At 38.5% G+C, this 16,233-nt stretch overlaps 1 protein-coding gene across 1 annotated transcript in view; it reads left to right on the plus strand.

The window, feature by feature from the left end:
* ebf2 (EBF transcription factor 2) overlaps positions 1-15,894 on the plus strand; it is a 30,386-nt gene extending 14,492 nt beyond the window's left edge. Inside the window, exons 7-16 of the mRNA XM_072664397.1 lie at positions 8,045-8,126; positions 10,405-10,546; positions 10,902-11,032; positions 11,365-11,491; positions 11,689-11,777; positions 11,873-11,938; positions 12,148-12,325; positions 13,058-13,240; positions 13,609-13,776; positions 13,943-15,894. Of these exons, the coding sequence (XP_072520498.1) occupies positions 8,045-8,126; positions 10,405-10,546; positions 10,902-11,032; positions 11,365-11,491; positions 11,689-11,777; positions 11,873-11,938; positions 12,148-12,325; positions 13,058-13,240; positions 13,609-13,776; positions 13,943-13,974 (1,198 nt within the window). The 3' untranslated portion in view covers positions 13,975-15,894. The remainder of the gene's footprint in view (positions 1-8,044; positions 8,127-10,404; positions 10,547-10,901; positions 11,033-11,364; positions 11,492-11,688; positions 11,778-11,872; positions 11,939-12,147; positions 12,326-13,057; positions 13,241-13,608; positions 13,777-13,942) is intronic.
* The last annotated feature ends 339 nt before the right edge of the window (positions 15,895-16,233 follow it).

Here is a 16,233-nt window from a genome sequence, read left to right on the forward strand (position 1 = left end):
TATTACCTCCCAGTATGGCTAAAACTATTATTTGTGACACTGATAACACTATATAGCTATTGACAATTTATCACCTAGCATTTGGTTGTGCTGTGGTCCATTGGTGTCACATCATATCGCTGCTTAGTACATCCCTAGTGTGAGATTAAACTGTTAGGCAAAATGGTGTCTGTTTGTGTGTGTATGTGCGTGATGAATCCGTCAGGATGGAGGGCAGAGTTGATGGGCCTGTTGACAGCTTCTCAGCAGGCCTGCTGTGAGCTCCGCCAGTCTCCCTGTTTCGCTCCCTACACCCCCCCCCCCCATACCTCTGCTCTCTTCCCTTCTTCTCTCCTGTCTTCGTCTCCGCACATTTGCTATGGATTAGCCACGGACAGTAAATTACAGCACCCCAGACCTTTGAGTGATTCCATACCCCATATCTTCACACATTCCCTCACATCCTTCTTTCTATTCACCCCTAGTATCCATACCTCTATCTGTCTCTTCTTTGGTCTGTATGTCTATGCATCTGTCTATCCTTTTATTCTTAAAAAGTCACCATTACTGCTGGTGATAATAAAAGTACTTGTTTCTAAGTAGAAGATTATTTTAATGAATAGATACTTTTGTAAGTGCATATTTTTTCACATTAATTGGCCAATGGTTGACATTGAAACCAAAGGGAAAAAAGTCAGAAACACAGATTCATGCCTGTCACTCCTGAACATTAGTGTAATGTAATGTAATTTTTTTTAGTGATCCAAACTATGGAAGAAATTATGAAATTAGATTTAAATAGTATAAACAGTATAATAAATAGTAAAAACACAGTTAACTTGATCTGATTTTTTTGTCTTCTCATTTTCCATCTTGGCATGGCCTCCTCCTCTTTCTCCTCTCCCTTTTTTAGATTCTCTCTCCCTGTGCCCTCTTCTTCCTCGTGTACCTTCCATCAAGCTATTTTTCGCTTTGACACTTTCAGTTTAGTGACTATTGGCATCCTTGAGTCTCTCTCTCTCTCCTCTCTCTCCCCTCCCCCCCTTCTCTATCTGGAAACAGATGTTGTTTGTCAGATCCTATCATTACTGGCTAATTAAGCAGACATCTCTTCTCTCTCTTTTCTCCTGCCTGCCGCTCACTGATTCTCACAGATAGTCCAGGCTTTGTCCCCCCCCAGAGCTGAAGGTGTATTCAGATGTGTGTCTTGTTTTTCACTCTGACGTATACGTTTGAGTTTCTTCTCTTAAGGCGTTGATGAAGATTTTGATAAGCAGTAAGGATGTGAAGCAAGTGCGAATGAGTCTTCATTGATAGATGGTTTTATTTTGGTTGTCTAAGAACATTTACATTAAGAACACTATTACAGTGGGGAATAAAATGGGGGAAAAATCTTAAATGGCTTTATTTACTTTCAATTCAATTCAAAGCCTAAACCTCATTCTAAAACTAACCTACCCCTAATGCTGATAATCAACTTAGTTTAATTAAATTGTGTTTAAATAACTGGAGCATAAATGGGAGCATGGTCAGTCAGGTCAATCAGTTTTTGCCATCTTTTTTTTTTTTAAAGTGCATGCTATATTGTGTTGTTACTGCTCTTAAATATGGAGAAAATGTGCACATCTTTATTTTGGCACACATAGAGAGGTTGGACATGTGTACATGTATGTGATTATAATTTACCAAAATTATAAATGTGTTGAATAGGACTTGTTAATGAGTGATGCTGAAAGACTTTGTTATAGATGCCTTATATATTACTGCACTCTTCAACTTATATAATCACATACTAATGAATGAATTTAGCAAATAATGTAAACAAATTTGTCTAAAGAGAGCAGGGTAACACTAAACCAAGGTTAGCCAGGAATCATTTGTCATTCCCAGTGCTTGTTTGGCCCACAAGATCTTTACTTACAAGGGCTTAGACGGAAAGGTGAGAGTCCTAGGAAAAGACTAGTGGTTGTTTTCATTTCGTTTTCTGGCGGAGCCGGGTGTGAAAGGTCCCGGGATGGTATGTGGCATCGGGGGTATCGCTTTAGCCACCCTGCTCCCTATGCCCTGTTAGCGGGGTCAGAGGTCGGCTGTGCAGGGTGTTAACCCCCATGACCAGTCTAGCCCCAGTCTGCCAGGGGACTCTGGGAGCTAAGGGTATTTATTACTGGACCCCCTTACTTCTGCTCCCCAAACCCCCCAGAGCACACACACACACCACTCACCTATGACTCTATTCTGTCTGGGGAGATAGAGAAAGTCATTCTTCTCTCTGCACTCATCCATAAAACTTAAAGAGACAGACCATGCTACACAAAGTATTTGATGCATGCGCAAACTCAAATACTTAATCATAATCACAACATGCTTATAATGCCAGAAATCTAGAGTTACTCCTGTCCTGTTGCTAGAATTCAGTGTACATTACATTCTAATTAGAAAGAAATTATATGACACATGACTTTCTCAGTTTGATTTGATGTCAAACAAAGACAGTATGGATGGATGGAAAACAGGACTGCACACACTACAACATTTCAGCATATTTAGACTTTTAATTTATATTAGTTTAGTTTAGTTTAGTTTATACAGTTTAGAATTATACGGTTTACTTATAGATGCAAATGTGATGATCTATTGTCATCGCAAGTGATAACTACTAAGCGATGAGCAAAAATGATTACTGTTTTTTTGTAAGGCACATTATGTACCTGCTGTGGGAGTTTAGGGTAGGGTAGTTTAGGATGTAGTGTGGTAGGTCTAATGCATATACAGACCATGAAGAAGGGAGATTTCACACCAACCGTCAAGCTATGAATTGCTGAAGTTCTTAGAGCACATTCCCTTATTGTTTATTACAGATTCTGATTAAGATCTAAGCAAATGTTCAGATTTACATTTGTGAATGTGTGTGTGCGACTTACAGTTCCCAGTGTATCAGTGCTGTCGGGGAAGCTTTTCAGCATGTCAATATGTTTTAATGCCGCACATCTGGTTTCCTAATTTTCCTTTCCCCTTCTCCCTCCATGTCATGACACTGTTTTGTTTTTTTAGGGAGGGTGGGGGGTGGAGGTGGACGAGAGGGGATTCTGATGAGTGATGACCCTGAATCTAAAATACCAACTCTCTCTCTCTCTCTCTCTCTCTCTCTCTCTCTCTCGCTCGCTCTCTCTCTTTCTCAGCTTTTTGTGATAGCACCAGTTGGTCTTCTTTTGTACTTATTTGGTTATTTTGGTTTTGATTTCTTTTTCATATGTTCAAAGAATAGTGTGTAGCACCTCAAAATATGATGTAAAAAATGCATTTATTCAACTTAATTTGTTTATTTTTCAGTTCTACTAAACGTTTTAATTAGTAAGTAGATTTTTTTTATTATGCCACTTAATAACTTCAACTTGTTTCTCTCTGTCAATCTGTTTCATGACAGGAAATGGCAATTTACTGATTTAAATAACAATGCTTATTACTTCATCCTTCATACAATGAAAACTGCTTAACCTAAAGGAATTACTTCCTACATGAGTAAAATTTACAGCACATATTTTATATTAAATTAAATCATGTTTATTTATCAAATACATGGTACAGCAGGTAGTGAAATGCTTGGATAACAGACCAGTTACATGAAATGAAACAATAAGATATGCTAGATAAGATAGAATATATAAAAGGAAAGAAAAAAGAAAAGGAAATATAATTTACATTTTACAGAAATAAAACATGTCCTGTGCAATGTCACATGCACCTGCAATGTCTGAGATAGTCCCAGTTATTTGTCTTTTAGCTTCAGTTTATGACAGTGCCATTTTCGCCATGTGGAATAAATGTTCACATCAAATCAAATAAATTCAAGACATTGTTTTCCCAAAGCAAATCACTTTATTCCTACACAAATGAGCAGGCAGCATATTGTGTTCTCTTGGAATCTTGGCTATTGGATGCCACTGCTGGCAGTCAATATCTAATAGGTTGCACTTTTGCATGTATCGTTGTTTCCAGGGGATCATTCAAACCATTTATTCCCCGAAGTTAAGCAAGTTGTCATCCTTAGAAGGCAGCCGCATGCTGAGAGGCTCGTGTTTAGTCTTGAGAAGTGAAGCAGATGCAGACAAAGCCCTTTCAGAGGCCTAGCCAGGGACTCCCTTTGAGCCACTGTGGAAACTGATCCCCTGGCTTAAGACTCAACCCTACCTTTTGTCTTCTAACAAGCGTTCCTAGAGGTGCAAAGGGAATCGACCGTTGCCTGACATCATAGATTAATACACCCAAGTGCCAAGTGACATCTGCAGCTCAGAATGGGGCCAGCATTTTCAGGTCTGCAACATTATGCTTTTATTCAAAATGAAAGTCTGATTTTCATAATTCAGCAATTCAATTAGTATTAACAAAGGGCTTTCACTGGTGAATTATAATATGTTAACTATTTTAGGTGTGCTAATTATTTAAGGCTACTTTTTCCCTTTATAAAATGCTCTGCCAACACCTTTTTACAACAAGTTAGTCAGTAGCAATTTCTAATTTACACACACATTCTTTTAAACATCAGCTCTTTATCATCACTGTCTCTAATCCCCGTCTGTTAACTCTAAATATCACAACAACGGAAAACAAACGTTGTTGATATTAAACTTTCCCCCACAGCACAATCATGATTGGGTGTTGTGTGGCAATAAGGGAGGGGGTGTCCAGGAGTCCTAATTAATTATGCAAGATGGCTCTAATTATAATGCGGCGAATGGCTGCGTGGCAGAAGGCGCGAGGCGTTGAGGCTGGGAGATTTGCATGCTAAGTGGGTAAGGAGGGGGAAATGACTAATGCATGCTAATGTGTGCGTGGCCATCGTGCTTTAATTTTGGCTTTAAAGCAGCTGTGCACAACTGACTCTTTAAAGGGGTGAAAAGTTGACCAAGTGGATGTCAGGCTTTTTAGGGAACCTGAAAGTGGTATCACTCTTTCTTCTTGGCATTAAACAAAAATAGCTTTTTCCCACTTTCATCATTGAGAGTGTATGGTAGAACATATTTTCACCCTAACTTAGTATTACATAGTAGTAAAGTAGAATTCCAATTCCAACTGTCTACAAAGTCATCTATGTCTATGAATATCTATATATTGTTGCAGTCACACAAAAACCTTGAAGCTCAATGTTTGCTATTTTTTACTTTTTGACGTAATTTGAATCAGACAGTTCAAATTGAATGCAACCTTTTTACTTTGACTTTTTACTTTGACTTGGAAGTTAAGCTTTCTTCCTTTTCCTGTAAAGTTGGCATTTTTCAAATACAAGGTTTTTGTGTGACAGTGACAATATATTTGGACATGCAGATCCATAATACCATAACACTTGGCACCATTTTACTTGTGCTAATTTGCTAACAAAAATCAACAGGAGTATGAATAGTTTATGCTGTCATAATATGTATATTAATATTTTAGTATTAGTATTTTTATGACAAAAGATAAATGCACATAATATTTCAATGTTTTTATACATCTTTTCTAATAAATGCTTTTAGCTACTTTAAGTTGGTCCCATTGCTGACACAGATGTGCAAATGCGCACACATAATACACGCTAATTTGGTCCCTGTAGAGAAGTATTGCAAGTAGAATAGATAAACAATAATCTAATGGCACTATGCCTAATGCCAGGCATGGGCTAGAGGGATAATAAGCCCCCCAGCATTGAGCTGTGGATAAGTGAAACTGTGCTCTCTGAAATTATGGATGGTGCTCCATCCAATACTTTTGAGTTGGGTGGTGAGGTGGGGCGGTGATCATCCAACATCCTGACCTCATCCTGAACGCTCTTGTCACTGAATGCAATCAAATCCTCACAGCAATGCTTTAAAATCTAGTAGAAAGCCCTCACTGGATGGTAGAGACAGTTACTCCAACAAAAGCAGGAAAAACTCTTTGTGTACATGTACTTGATCTCTCCACATTGCAGATGAATATTACAGCTGTGTTTACAGTGTCTATTTTCTTGACCTATATTCTTTAGTGACCATACAAACAAGGGCTAATTGTATACACAGGCAGTGTGTACAGTTTTATCTTCATAGTCTTTTAAGGATTTGACCAATGAAACAAAGCTACTTTGGCTTAAATGATGGTCCATATGCTCCAATATGCAACCAGCTAACCGCTTAACTACCTAACCACTTTGCTTCCGTATTCATTCTTTATCTGAGTGGTCATGTAGCTTTGCAGGACAGCTTATCAGTGTTATCATAACATGATCTCATCACTTTTAGGATCTCAGAAAAGACATAAAAACCTGTTAGCCAGTCATATTCATTAAATGTTATTAAAATCCTAAAGACATTATGGCACTGCTTTTAATGGCAAGTCAGTCTGTTGTAGATTTCATTGGCATGTGTGTGTGCATATGAGTGCACATGAGGAAAGTGTGTGTGTACCAAAGAACCAAAGGAGTTGGAAAAACAAAGGTTTTTAGCTCTAAATGAGAAATCATAATCAACCTCTGCCAACAAAAATATTAATTGTGCTTTACTTTTAAATAGTTTAGACTATGAAGCATGTGATGCTGGTTTGGAACTAAGCTTTAGTCAGGTCTTGGTTGCTGTTCATAGAAAGAAATAACAGACTGTTTACAACATTTCAACACTACCAGGAAAGGAGGTACTATACCAGTACATTTCCGTTCTGTTCCCTGACATACAAACAATGCCAAGGGTACTACATAGTTAAGTCTTTAAGATAAGTCTTTATGAGGTTAATGTTATTTACAAAAAAGAAAAAATAGACTCCTGGAGGGCACCAATTCATTGACAAGCCGGATACCACCCTGGTGACAGTTTGTTACCCCATTTTCGTGAGTACAGTAGTAAACTATAAATAGTTCATGTTTTCCTAATGCAGTGGTTCCTAACATGGTCCGGGAGGACCCCCTGCCCTGCACATTTTTGCACTTTTTCTATTCCCAAAACACTTGTTCCATCTAATCAGCAAGCATAATTAACAAGCCCTTCCTGAGTTGAAGTGTTAGAGCAGGAAACCTCTAAAATGTGCAGGACAGGTCTTATAGTTTACCAAAGTTATTATAACATGATGTTTGATCACTCAAAAGGGTAATTTTATAGGAGAACCTGGAAAAATGCAACATTTTATGTTTGTTCTTGTAAATACTTGTGAAAAAAAAAACAGGTAATTTGTCTGAGAGCTTGAGGGGGCGGTAAAGGCTTTACCTTACACATGAATGTAGTTTAAAAATTAAGCAAATGTTGAACTATTTCTCTCTTTTCTCTCTTTCTCTCTCTCTCTCTCTCTCAGTGTCTGTAACTGTCTTTTGTGTTCTGATGGAATGTTTTTAGTCGAATTTAGTCGAATTTTCACTCTGTCCCTCCTTCCTTTACACTGGGGACTCTGGGATTGCACCAGAGCTTGGTTGCCATAGCAGCGGTCCCATATTGCTGGACGATACACTCTTGGGATTTAAAGTCCCCCCTTCCCTATCTTCCTCATCTACTTCCTTTCTCTCCATCTCTCACTTCCATCCCATATATCTCCCACAAGTACCACCTCTTTCTACCTCCACACACATGCGCACGCAAATTCACACCTACAAACGCATTGTCGCACAGAATCATTATAGAACATTTCAAAATGAATATGATATGATGTAGATATGCATGCCTCTTTCTCTCTCTCTCTCTCTCTCTCTCTCTCTCTCTCTCTCTTTCTCTCTCTCTCTTTCTGTCTGCCACAGACTCACAGAGTTGCCCCATGGGACATTCAGGCATTGCATTGTGGGATATTGATGTCCCCTGGGCCTCTGTACTGCTGTTTTGAGCGTTTTTTCATATCTAGTTCAGTCACATCCTAGTGTTGGACTTCTGGCAGATATCACCATTGCTTATGAAATCTTCTCTTTTCATCGTCACAATTATAAATATTTTTTATGATAAATCTATGGACTTCAGTATCAAAAGTGTTACCACCACTGACAAGCTTTTGTGGAAACTTTTTTTACTGACCAGTTCTTAAAAAGAAAAAAAAACATACAAATGTTTTAAAGCTTGTCTTTGTCTTCTGTTCCCTACAGATTTTTCTTGAAGTTCTTCCTCAAGTGTAACCAAAATTGTCTGAAGACGGCAGGGAACCCAAGAGACATGAGAAGATTTCAGGTACAAAACAAAGCAAAGTGTTTTTATATGAAAACACATTTAGGGTGGCCGTAAACAGTGCACACGCTGTGTATTCATTTTAAATGTAAATTCTAAATGTACATTTTTATGTTTTTAGTTCTTTAAATTTTAAAGAAGCCGCTGTCCAGTCAGTCACTTCCAACATGGCCTCTTTCTCTGTGATTTCCTTATATCTGCCAACATATTTTCTTAATTCATAAGCTATATACACTGACTGGCCACTTGATTTGACACACTTACTTTACTGACACACTTTGACAGTGCATAGTAAGATCTAATGCTTTTTCCATGGCCAATCAGTGTTTGATCATATGACCACCTGCTGACTGGACATATTTGGTTGGCAGCCTATTTTCATTAGGCATTACGCCTAATGTAGTACCTGATGCACTAACACAACTTATTAACATGCCAATGCTACACTGCTGTGTTGAGAACGGTCCACCATACAAATAATATTTGGTCAACAGTGATCCTGTGGTGGTCCCTTTTTGACAGATGTACAAAGCAAACAGTTACTGCAGCAACAGACCCTAGGTCAGTATTGTCACACTTACAAAATGTGGCCGTATAGTAAGTGTATCTAATAAACTGCCAACTCACAGGGAAACAATGGGCTATAGGCTTTGAGAGTCAGAATGTGTGAGCTATATGCCTGAATAAAAGAAAGAAACAGCAGAAAGCAGAGAATAGGGAGGTAGGAGCAGACTGAGAGAAGCAGAGATCGCAGGAAATCAGCCGAGGTGTTTCAGGAAGTTGTCAAGATTTGAGTGATTGGCTCCAGATGGGGAGGTCAGGTTCTGTGACCCAGGAAGTGCTCACTAGGGACCCTCCCGCCTCACTTCCTCCTGCCCGTCTTTCACTACCGGAGACCCCCCCCCCTCCCGAGATCTGACATCTCTTCCTCCTGCTCTCCCCAGCTCTTTTCCCTTCTTCTCCCCTTCCTCCATGTTTGTTTTAACTCTTTCCTTCTGACACATGCTGAGAAACGACTTCCATGCAGCTCCCACACCTCTAATCATCCGTGCACAGGAGCCTGCTGTTGAGAATTTACAGTTATTTATTCAGCGAACATACAGTGCGCTCCCACTTTGCCACCCATTAGCAGCTAGCTGTGTCAAACATCTGCCGAGCATCCCTCTGCTTGAGCTCTTTTTTTGACCTACTCTCTCTTCTATCTCATTTTTCCTCACTCTCACTTTGACCTCTTTTTCCCACTAGTGCCAGTATCCAGGTATTCACATTTTCAGCCCAGTGATTATACCCTGTAAAGAATTGCGGTACATTTACAACAGAAATACAGCAGTAACCAACTGTATTACTTAAACATGACAGATTTCTGTAAAGAAGCATGCATTCTGGAAGACCGATCAAGCTTCAAGAATAAGTTAAATTGCTTGATTGTACAGTAATAAGCTGTTATTTGCAGGGCATACAACCTTATATATCAGTGTAATAGCATGAAATGGTCCGAAAGTCTTAAGAATTATTTGTGCTTTGTTTAATACTGTTTCAGTTAGCAGCTTGCAATACTATACCCAATTTAAAACAATTTACAAATAGCTGAAATTCTTCAGTGTGTAATATTTCTATCTAGGATTTGTTAACAGTATGCTGGCTCCCACTCTTTCTTCAGTCACACCTACTGCACCATGGGCCCTGTACTGACATGTGTATGCGCTATTCACAAGAGAGTAATATTCATATACGTTTGGGCAAGATGTAAACGTAGTAGCAGCCAGGATCCCTTTACACAAGAATGCTGCATGATGGAATCATATTCATAAGCTTTACTCTAAACTGTACTCTAAAAAATAAATTAGAGGCCAGAAGGCATCATTGGTCATTGTTTCACAATGGAGATTCACTCCATATGCTGCATGTCATTGAGAGATGGTCTGGGCCACAGAGACCTCCATGCTGATAGAGTACAGAACAGAGAGAGAGAGAAAGAGACAGAAGAAAGAGCAGGGAAACAGAAGGCCATGTGGGGGGAATGTTTGAGGAAATAAGAAAGACTACTGAGAGTGGAATGAATACACAGGCAAATAAAAGTAACAAAAGAGATGAAAAACATGATAAAGGGAAAGGATAACGAAACATCTATAACTTATTAATAATACTGTGGGGCCGTTTGAATGCAACTACAAAAAAAAAAAAAAAAACAAACAAAAAAAAAAACACAAACCTCTACAAACTACTTAAATGATTTCTATCCATTCCTAAAACCTTTTTTTTCGTTTTCTTTCTCACACAGGTGGTCCTCTCAAGCACTGTTAGTGTGGAAGGACATGTTCTTGCTGTGTCCGATAACATGTTTGTCCACAACAACTCCAAGCATGGTCGTCGAGCACGAAGACTAGAGCCAGGCGAGACACTGGAGAACCCCATGGAATATGGTGAGATCAACCGGAACAGGAGTATTAGACTTGTTGATCCTGGAATCATAAACACGTGTCCCTCAAAAATACTGTACTCTACTTTTCAATTTGTTTTTCATTCTTTCAAAGTGGTAACTCCTTAACAAATCTCAATTAGTAGGAAGCCAGGAAGAAAAAGATTTTTTTATGAGTGCTGAATGAAGCAGTACATGATTTTAAGTCCACGATTAAGAAAGCTGTCTAGAACCAGGTTTAATTCATTTTGGACCCAGAATGGCTCATGCCAAGTCAGTTCAATAAAATGCACTTGGTTGACGTGTAAATGTGCACATATTAAACAAGTTGCTCCTTCTCTGTGTTTCTTTGTAAACAGCCACACCATGTATTAAAGCTATCAGCCCCAGTGAAGGCTGGACCACAGGAGGCGCTATGGTGATCATTATCGGGGAGAATTTCTTTGATGGTCTGCAGGTTGTGTTTGGGAGCATGCTGGTGTGGAGTGAGGTTCGTCATGCGAGAACACTTTTAGAAAGATGACCATGCAGCTGCAATTTTAATGCATGTCATGGTTTAACGTTGTTGTCAGTATTTTAAATATCAGTGGCTTTAGATAATAATTATTCAAGAACTTAAATAATCACATAACATAAAGAAATCATTGGAATTTATATGAACTCATTTGTGCATTGGTTCCAGACAAATAAACACTGACTATTACTTAAAGTTAATTACATTTGGCAACAATTATATTGATGCAATATACTGTACCTAATTCATGTGGCACAGTGATTTTGTCATCTGTTTCTAAGATGCCACCTACATCTTTCTTTTAACAGTTAATCACTCCCCATGCTATCCGAGTTCAGACACCTCCAAGACACATTCCAGGAGTTGTAGAAGTCACATTGTCCTACAAATCGAAACAGTTTTGTAAAGGAGCACCGGGACGATTCATTTATACAGGTATGTATACAAATGTTTACAGAAATTCTACATCATATTTGTAGCATTGGTTAGATTTTAGAAAATAAATGCTTTGAATTCACTTGAATTCTGGAACTCCCTTTATTTACTGTTTTTTTTTTTTCAATTCTCATGTGTTTGTCCACTGGAATGTATATTTCACACTTTAAAATTTCACACATTCAATTTACCCTCAGCACTAAATGAGCCAACCATAGACTACGGCTTTCAGAGACTTCAGAAGGTTATTCCTAGGCATCCTGGAGACCCCGAAAAACTGGCAAAGGTTAGAAAACACCGACTGTACTCCCAGAATGTCTAAATTATGTCCATGCACTTATGCATGTGCAGATTGTAATTTCTGTTTTTGTTTTTGTTTAGGAGATGTTGCTGAAAAGAGCAGCAGATCTAGTTGAGGCAGTCTATGGAAACACCCACAGTAATCAGGTAATCTTAACTGAGTGCTACACACTAAAAAGAACCCTTCAGAATGTTTCTGTTACTAGGGTATTCAGTATATCTTCCATGCAGTTTGCTAACTAGTGGGGTAAAGCATTGTAATCATCAACTGCTATATTAGTTCTGTGGCCATGCCTGACCTATCTTTTGACAAGTTTTAAAAAACATGTTACTCAATGTTGTCCTTTTTTCCATAGGACATGTTGCTGAAAAGGGCAGCAGACATTGCAGAAGCCTTGTATAGTGTGCCACGACCCCACAGTCAGCTGCAAGCTCTGCCCAGCTCCCCAGTGCATGGCAGTGTCATGGGACTAAGCTCCTACCCCTCTCAGCTGGGGGTCAGCATTGGAGAACCTGGACAAACCAGTGGTCAAGGTGAGTGAAGCCCAGAAACACACACATGTAACCTGTAAAGTCAAGTCAAGTCAAGTGGGTTTTATTGTCATTTCAACTACATACAGAGTACACAGTGAAACGAAACAACGTTCCTCCAGGACCATGGTGCAACATAGACAGTGCATACAAGACACAAGTGCAACACAAACAAACAAGTGCAGACAGACAACACAACACAGTACAGACCAGAGAATAATAAATAATTGCCGGTAGTGTGCAAATTGTGCAATGTGTAATAAATAGAGTCCAGTGAGGTAGTAAAGTTATTAGTGCAATGCTTTGTGCAAAAATGCTTCCCCTTTTTTCCTGGGGTAAATGGTTGGAGAGAGAGAGAGAGAGAGAGAGAGGGAGAGTGTACATGTACCAGAAAGATATCAGTTCAGAAGTTGAGTTGTGTTGAGGAGTCTGATGGCTTGGGGGAAGAAGCTGTTGCAGAGTCTGGTCGTGTTGGACCGGATGCTGCGGTACCTTCTTCCTGATGGCAGGAGGGAGAACAGTCTGTGTGAAGGGTGGGTGGAGTCATCCACAATGCTGGTTGCTTTGCGGATGCAGCGGGTGGTGTAAATGTCCATGACGGAGGACACTGAGGGGTGGAGGCATGATCAAGAGTGCATAAACAAGAGTGATAATATATGTGCAGTTTTTTGTTGTATTTAAAAAGTATTTTTCAGCATTCCTATTTGTATTTATATACTTTCTCTTCCTTCAAAGGTTACATGCGAAACTCCAGTTTATCTCCACGTGGCTACCCATCTGCCTCCACCCCTCAGCAGTCCAGCTATGGGTCTGGAGGAGGCATGAGTGGAGGATATGGAGCTGTGCCTATGAGCAGTCTGGGTGTGCCCGGCTCCCCTGGATTTAGTAGTGTTTCTCCAAACAGCTCTCCTTATGGTAGTGAGTGTTCTTTGCTTGTAATACACTTTCCAAAAACTGCTAGCTTAACTGCCAGTAAATTAAAGCTAATGATTACCAGTTAGCATGATACATTTGCTCATTTAATTCTTGCTAACTGGCCCCTAATACTGTCTAGCAATACTGTTGCAATACCAGCATTCAACTGGCTCAAAATAATAACTAGAATTTTATTAGCCACAGACCTAGCATTATTAGATTATCTGTTTGCTCTCATTAGTAGCCTTTGTTGTGTTCTCTCTTTGCCTCTCTTACGCCATTTGACAGGTCTCATTATGTCTATTTTATGATCTTGAGAGACAACTGTTTTTAATATTTTTACTGTTTTTACTGTTTTACTGTTTTTCTAGTTATGCCATCCAGTCCCACTATACCAGGTTCCAGCTCTTCTTCCTCTCTTCTGCCTTTCTCATCGTTTCCTTCCACGGCTAAACAGAAGAGTGCATTTGCTCCTGTCTTGAGACCCCAAGGTTCACCCTCACCTGCATGCCCAACTTCAGGAGGCAACAGCTTTAGAGGTAACTAGTTGTAGTCTTCCATTTTCAGAAGGCTGTCTCCATTAATGTTAAAGATGTACAGAGATGTATATACTGCACATGGAAAAGTTAAAGATTGCATCATTTAATTTGTGAGTTAGCTCTTTGTGTTGTTTTTTATATTAAACATTTCTGTCTTCTTTTGCAGCAATGGCAGGTCTTGTAGTCCCACCAATGTAGGAGACCAACCCTCACCAGCCAAGACCTTCACAACCAGCTGATGTTCAGTAAATATGCTGAGACTAGTGATGTCTCTACCTCTTAATGACTGCCTCAACACACTCATCAACATTCCACACAAAGCAACTACAAGTGGAAAAGAAGCTTCAGCGACTGATTTATGTAAACTAAAAATGATGGCAAGCAATGGGATCTGTACTTCATTAGAGATGAAGAGAAAATGTGGTGAAAGCCAGTGTAATGTGAATGTGACAAGAGGACAACTTTTGGGAACTTTTTGATGTTGCCGAAAATGTTCTCCTTTTAAAGACATGCAAAAGAGGGCACCTTCTACTTCTTATTCTTAACTGTTTCTTAGGCCAGAGAGTCTTTACCAGCCCTTCAAGACTGTTTTCTATGCCGGGGCAGATTCTGATTCATATGCTCAATGGACACTTGCCGCATTCTAGGAAGCAGGGTGCTAGCAAATCTCTGAGATGACTGTCCAAAGCTATTTCAAGGGTTTTCAGAGGCCAGAAACCTTGCTCACAAAGACTTTTTACAATGTCATACTGAACATTCCATTTATAGTCATGGAAAACTTTATTTTATTTCTTAGCTCCAAAAATAAGGGAACTTATACTTTGTACCTCCCAAGGTTGTGAACCGATGACCTCATATATTGACTTATTTAATGAAAAATGCTATATAAGTTATTCTTTTTAGGTTAAGTAATAATATAAGCAACTTTTTTGATCCTATTTGTAACTGTTTTAAAACCTCTACTGCATTGTCATTATTGTTATGTTACAATTTTATAATGAATGTTGTTAGTGTCATTTTTAAACCCAAATGTTACCTGGATAAATCCTGAGTTCTTTTTGTGAGAGAAAAAATGTAGTGAGTATTTTTTTAAACAATTTACAATGTGGCATTGTGTACTGCTATAAGGTTTTTCTTTTCAAGACCATAGACGATATCACTTCTTGTTGTTTGTCTATTTGAATTTATGAGCCTTATACTCAGTAGGCATGCAAGCTCCTAAAGTAGTAGGAACTAAGGTAGGAACTGTACTACTATACAGTAGAGATCAAAATTAAAGAACTTACATTTTATTACATTTCAAAGTCACAGCTTCTCCCAGTTAAAGTTATCCTAACATAAATTGAAGCAATGTAGCTGAAGCATATTGTATACAATTTTAAAAAGCACTATGATCAAAATGTTAGGAACACTTGTTATATTTCACAGTTATTTTCTTTTATCATTTTATCATAGTAAAATAATTTGGCGAGCCGCTCCAAGGTGACTCAGACACAGCAATTTGTTCAGATGAAGGCTAAAAGAATGACCCTCCCAGCCATGGCAAGAGAAGATTTGTGAAATATTAAGGCTTTGCAGTTACATTAATTTATGTAGTATAAGTCTTCTTTTATAAGACAAGAATACAAGAATAGCATGATACATAGACTCTTGACAAAGAACTTCTTCACACTGTGCTAAGTTGCATTGTTTCAGTCTTCTCTTTCTATTTGAGAGAATTTGGCCTGAAAGCCCATACCCCAGTAACTAAGCCTCCCATTTAAAGAAAGGATCAAATAGAGTAACCTCAGATGGGTAACGTCACAATGCAAAAAAAAAAACATCAGAGGTATACTCAAATCTAATATTCCCCAAATACATTTATTTGAGGAAAATATTTGAGGAAAATCAATAATTAATCAATTGTTCTCTAATTTTGGTCACTACTGGATATCAAACTATTTTAAACATTCTGGTTCAGAAATGTTTCTCAGCAATGTTAAACTTTGTCCCTGCACAACCACTCTGTAACTATGCAGTAAATGATTAGGCTTCAAATATAAGTAATTGTTTTATGACTCATCACAATGCTTAGAAACAACAAAGCCAATAAACATTTAAACATTCAACACTTCATGTTGTGCATGTTTGAATGAACCAGGTTAAATTTGATTTGTGGTATTTCATCTTCCACTCCTGATAAAAAGTGCCAGTCTTTTTTTTGCCAAAGGATACAGTTTTTGTCACTGTTTACATGCTAGAAAATGTACAATACCTCGTTATGGCTTTAAATTTCTATTATCTGTTATTATGAAGTAAATTACTTGTTTACAAACATAAAATACATATTTGTGCCACATTATACCACTGGGACACTTGATAGTAAACTAAACTAATATTTTTATAGTTCAACAGTTGATCTGTACAAAGTAGTAGTTTCTAATTAGTTTTAATATTTCTGTAGGAAAAGACATACTT

This window comes from Salminus brasiliensis, chromosome 20, assembly GCF_030463535.1.
Source record: "Salminus brasiliensis chromosome 20, fSalBra1.hap2, whole genome shotgun sequence".
Taxonomy (NCBI): domain Eukaryota; kingdom Metazoa; phylum Chordata; class Actinopteri; order Characiformes; family Bryconidae; genus Salminus; species Salminus brasiliensis.